At 32.0% G+C, this 6,112-nt stretch overlaps 1 protein-coding gene across 1 annotated transcript; it reads right to left on the reverse strand.

Moving 5' to 3' along the window:
• Positions 1–3,769: 3,769 nt before the first annotated feature.
• On the reverse strand, positions 3,770–4,778 carry LOC107883391. Its single transcript, XM_016803305.2, has 2 exons — positions 4,090–4,778; positions 3,770–4,009 (listed from the first exon to the last, which is right to left on the reverse strand). Exons 1-2 carry the CDS (start codon positions 4,300–4,302, stop codon positions 3,770–3,772), a joined length of 453 nt encoding a protein of 150 aa, XP_016658794.2. The 5' UTR covers positions 4,303–4,778.
• Positions 4,779–6,112: the final 1,334 nt, after the last annotated feature.

Consider the following 6,112-nt stretch of genomic DNA (forward strand, 5'->3'; position numbering starts at 1 on the left):
ATATAGTATACATTTATCAGCTATAATTAATATCATAGAACAATATAGAAGCAAAACTCGATCAGCTGATTGGAGTCTTGGTTACCTATGATCTGAAGTCTGAACCTACGAAAAACATGAAAACGGTTCCACGCACCAACATGATGTTAGACCCATGGTTACCAATATTATGAAAACGGTTCCAAGACTATGGCAGGATACGTTACGCGGGGTCGGCTTGTTTACCATTCCCTATTTCACGTATGCCACACCCCCATGGAACCGTGTTCAAGGCCACAATCACCTGACTTGGCCAGTTCACGGAGTTTCGTACCCCTGATATTATTCAGTAGGCAAATTGTTTTTTTTTAAGTATCAAGTGATATGTTAACAACTATACCAGAATATAATGAAAACAAAAAATAAATAATAGATAATATTTATATGAAGTTTTAATTTCTAAAACTGTTGGCGATACATAATTCGTAAAAAACATTTGAATTACAATTTTATATTAAACAATGTTGTGTTTTCATAAGCCAACATTCTTTTGGCATTTATTCAACATTAATATTTCATTGTATGCAATGTATGTTTTGTTGCACCGAGTTAAGTTTACAAAAATGTTTAAGCAGACACTCACCTTAATAATTATTATTCAATACCGTAAAATGCTCTAAAATATTAATCAATACCCTAATAATATTTAGAAGATACCATAAAATATTAAACAAAACTAAAAGAAAAAAAACACCCCAAAGCTGAATACCGTAGGTCATTGATGGTCGAATAATTTGTTTGTAAATTAAAAGTTTGGTGTTGAGTGGAAGATTTGATTTTAGGAGGTTTCTAAGTTTATGAAGTTTGAGGTTAAGAGATTATCTCTTAGTTTTTATGTGAGTGGCCCAGGTAAGTTGTTTGTCAAGATGGACTTCAAGATAACGAATTGCTTCTTTAGAGGGAATCATGTCATCATTAAGATTTAAGAGTCATGGCCCATGGAGGGGGAGGGTGTTATACATTTTTACAGGTTTTTTCTATCTTATTAGAATTTGTGTTAATGTGTTATCTATATTACTTCAATGTAGGTACTCGATGTACCTATACCTAAAGGATGACTGCAGCGTCGTGTAAGTTTCCACACCACCTCTATGTTTGTTAAACGACATTATATCACACCGTCCATGTTGTTTAAAACAGTGGCGCAACCAGGATTTATTCAAGGGGGGGGGGTCCAAAAAAATTTATTTAACTACTGTTTTTCTGTCCTTTTCCCGAGTATATACATACATTTAATTTCTTAATAAACACAATTTGCCGAGTTTAAGACCAATAAAAAAAAAAACACACAATTATATTATTTACATTTTAGATTCTGAGAGGAAAGATAAATGTATTAATTTTACAATGATGTGTTTTTTTTTATAATTTTTTAATTTTTTTTTTTGTGTCTGTCATCACCTTATAAGACAGTAAAAGTGCTTGGATTTTCTTCAACAGTTTCTTTTCTAATAGGAAAGTGAATCTAGTTGGTACTTGGGGGGGTCCAAAGTAAAAATTTTCCAGTAGTTTTCAAAAGCGCCGTGAAAAACAAAATAAAAATTAAGGAAAAGCGGGAATTCTTAGGCAAAATCTGTTTTCGAGAAAATTGATTATGGTTTTTGGTGCAACTCTTAAACAAATTACCGTAGGCTCATGAAATTTTGACTGAATGTTAATATTTTCATTCTCTATATACCATATAATTTTGAAAATATTTTGACTTATTTTGAGCTCTTTACGGACATTTTCAGTTTCCATTTTTATTAGTTTAGTTTTTTTTCTATAAATATCAATAATATTTTATTTGTTGGTTAAAAAAAGCTTGAAAACTTAATATAAGGCTCCTAGTATATTGTTTCAATGGTAGATGAAAAAAATTAAAAGTCTATAGTCACAATTTTTTTTTATAAGCATCTAAAGTTCAAATATTGACAAAATACGTAAAAATGACGAAAATTTGCAAATTATTTTGAGTTAGAAATTCATGAAAAATTTTCTTTTTAACTCTAAGATTTGAAAATGTCTACAAGTCAAATTATATTTTTATGAGCATTTGAAATTCCTATTTTTACAACACTTGATATTCACTGGATTTATCATGTTACGATTTTCTTATTTTGTTGTAATTAAAAAACGAATGACTGTAGATACTTGAAAATTCCACTGAATCTTTATATTAGCATTTTCTATACACGATAAAATTTTGAAAATAATTTGACTCTTTTTGAGCTGTTTACGGACATTGTCAGTTTTCAATTTTTTTTAGTTTTATTTTCTATAAATATCAATAAAATTGTATTTGTTGGGTAAAAAACGTTAAAATTTAATGCAAGGTTTCTGATATATTGTTACAATAGCAGTTGAAATATATTCAAATTACATTTGCACAATTTTTTTGTTATAAGCATTTAATGAGCGAATTTTGACAAAATTTATCAAATTTAAAATTGAATAATTATTTTGTAGTTAAACATTCATAAAATGTTCAACTTTTATACCTAAGAATTGAACATTTAAAACAAGATTCTACGAAGGTAAATAGTTAATTCTGAAACCAAAAAAATCTAAAAAATACACAAGCATAGTTTATTTTTATGGTCATTTTAAGTTCGAATTCGGACGAAATTACATGTTAAAAAACCTAGAATAACTATTTTAGTTATTTATTTTGTTGTGATTGTATAATATTACTCGTGGGTACTTCAAACTTCTAAAGTATACTATTATACATATATCTATGATAGTATCACGGTTTGTTGTTGATGTATAACGCATTATAAGTACCTACCTAATGGATATTGTGATATTCCTGTGTATATTATAGGTCAATTTTTTTTTAATACTATAGATATAAGTATATTGTATATAATATATCTTATACCTAGACCGACATACCGTCTCCGCTCAGAATCGTTTTTCTTATACAATGATATTAAATCATTGAATTCAAATTTAATACCATCCATTATACAGTGGCCCACTTGTAACCTACTGTACAGCATAGCGACAATACATCCACTTGCCCACCTTTTTTTAAATTTATATTTACAATGTATGTCAATTAATTATTATCGGATTCGACGTGTTATCAACAAAATACCTAATGTCCAAATCTAATCTAATAACTAATAAGTAATAAGTAATAATCAAACTAATCAATAAATTTCGACGAACATTTTACGGAAACTTTTAAAAATAAAAATAAAACTATGACATAAGCCAAGGGGGGGGGGGGTCCGGACCCGGGGTCCACCCCCCTGGGTTCGCCACTGCCGGAGTACTCGGTGATGAATTATTTGACATCTAAAAATCGGATTAAATGTAATTCTTAAAATATCTTACGAATAATATAAAACAAAATACTTACATTTTTACCGGTAATGATTATCACAAACGAAATATAAAAATTATAAATACCTACTATGATAAATAAAAATATTATATAAGTAGATAAATCCGTATCTGAATATCTGTTGAGAAAAACTGTAAACGCAAAATGTGTGTACACCGGACAAAAGACTGGATACACACTGATCGACCAGCCACATGGGTAAGGTACCGACCGTCCGTTGATGTCAAACATATTGTTTGTTGAAGTAGGTAGTTTTTTTTTTTCAACTATTTAGAGAAACACGATGCTAGGTGAAAATAGATATTATGTTAGTAAGGATAGTGAGCATATGGTTTTTTCTGAAATAATATAAACTGATGTATGGTAATAAGGAAAATATTATTTATAAGTTCATTTTTAGTTCAGGTTTCTTATTCTATGTAGTATAAAACGAGAAGTGTCGAAGTCGAAATCTAAGTAGGTAAGAATGGTTAGGACATTTAACGTCCAATCCATTTCTAATTTTTCCCTAATGCGTTCGGAATCGAAAATCGCAATTCGCCTGAGTCCATATAGTAACTGCATAATGATATAGTACTGGGTATGCCTCCTGATCGTTCTAGATGAGTGTAATAACTCACGAAACGATAGTTGAATCTATAATAAATTATCTGATATTAGTAAATCTAATCATATTATCTACAATATTTGAATTATATTCGTATGTTTAAACTTACTATAACCTCATCTTCAGGAATCGATCGATCATAATGACTTTCACGCATCAACATACACAAAACTCTCATTTCTACATTACACCGTACAGAAACCGATCTCGCATGTGCTGACCATATCCTCTTCTTCTCACCTGAATTATTTATAAGTGAATATTCTTGATGCAACCGTCTTAAATAAATTATAGTGTCAGGCAGTGCCGCAACTTGGTACATATTGGTGGGTGTGCGACCAATAAATAGGGCCCAAGTATAGAGGCGCAATTATAGTAGAGGGGAGGGGCTTTAGCACCCCCCCTGACTACGATTCAGACCCCTCCAAAAAACATTCCTTATTTATTTAGATATAAGCTGCTTATAGATTATTTTAAATTAATAATTTTGTTAGGTGGGCTGTAGCCCCCCAGAATTTTAATCCTAGTTGCGATCATGCTCATGTACCAATAGGTCATTTAATACATATTGCTTGTTGTTTTTAGCTAAATACATTATGTTATGCAGTTAATATAATATGTATATAGGTATACACTGCTATACTGCTTACAGATAGGTGAAGAGCATTGAACACATTGTACACTGTAGTGATAGTCCCCACATATCGTGAGGACTAAGGAGCAAAATGGTATGCAACCTCTTAAAACCATTTATTTTCTTTTTTGTCCCAATTTAAATGCAGTAAACCATCAGCAAAATTAAGAATTTTGAAAATATGGTATTAGTGGTATAATTCAGCCCCCTGTCATTCGAAATTATTATTTTTAATATTTTGTTATAAATATAGTTAGGGCTTTGTTTTATATTATAATAATAATTATGATTCTAATGTATTCATTAGTTTCTATTTTTTGATTAAATAATAAGATAGTAAGATACCACTTTGTGACACCTTAAAAGAAAAAAGTTCCAAATAGTTCGGCCACTGACCCGGTGGCCCATTTTTATGATTTAACGAGGGGCCAAGGGGTTCTTCGCACCCCTAGCACCACCGGTTGTTGCGGCACTGGTGTCAGGGTTAGCTGACCGAACGACCGGCGGCTCAATTATCTCACTGAATAAAAAAATATATATATAAATATATATCAAAATAATTTAAAATTACTAACACTTACGCATTTTGCAAAATTCGTTCGTTACGTGAGATGTCGTCTTCGAGAATTATACGACACATAATTATTTAGTTAATATAAAAAAATTAAAATAAAAGTAATCAAAAGGAATAAATATCACAAATGAAGGGTACAACGTTAAAAACACGACTGGGTTTCTAGGTCACCAGTGGTGGCGTGAACATTTTTCATTCATGAGATAAAAACGTTTTTAGGGATCACCCACCCTCAAAAGAGTTTACGAGTGTCGAGTACATTTATAATAATAGGTACACACACCATAGAAAAGTAATAAACATGACCACGACATCTACCCACCCACCTAAATCGCCATGAGACCCGGGTTTCATAAAACCCTTGTCACGCCGCCACTGTTCTAAGATATTACATGCAGGGCGGCGGTGATGACGAGCAAGGACGGGGCGGGGTAAAATATACGTCACGAACGTGCGCGATCGGGCGGCGGCTTATGTATTTCATTCGCCTATATACGTTAAGAATCATAAGAAGAGTATAACAGGTCTGTGGCCTAGTGGGTTAAGGCGTTAGGGGTTTAGCTCGGGGGTTGAGGGTTCGAATCCCTCCAATCTTTTTTTCAATATTTATTTAATGAAAAAAAAGTTTACAATAATATGGTATATACAAGAATTATGGTATATCGGTCACGTGATGAATCTGACGGGCCAGGAGGCGGGGTGGGGTAAATATACGTCACACACGTATGCGATCGGGCGGCGGCGATGACGAGCAAGGTTCGGCGGTTCGGCGGTTCAGCAAGGTTCGGGGGTTCGGGGGTTCGGCGGTCTGAACTCACTATTTTATACTACTTTTAATAATGTTATTATTTCTTAAATTATAAGTATAAAGTAATAATTAAAAATCATAACTTTTCCACCTTTTTAAAAATTAATTTGACTTTT

Source organism: Acyrthosiphon pisum, chromosome A1 (assembly GCF_005508785.2).
Source record: "Acyrthosiphon pisum isolate AL4f chromosome A1, pea_aphid_22Mar2018_4r6ur, whole genome shotgun sequence".
NCBI lineage: Eukaryota > Metazoa > Arthropoda > Insecta > Hemiptera > Aphididae > Acyrthosiphon > Acyrthosiphon pisum.

What these genes read in the sequence shown, in the direction of transcription:
- LOC107883391 (XM_016803305.2), bottom strand. Translation starts at nt 4,302, where the DNA reads ATGTACCAAGTTGCGGCACTGCCTGACACTATAATTTATTTAAGACGG. An exon ending in TTCCTGAAGATGAGGTTATA is followed by an intron (nt 4,010 to 4,089) that starts GTAAGTTTAAAC and finishes AATTTATTATAG; the next exon opens with ATTCAACTATCGTTTCGTGA.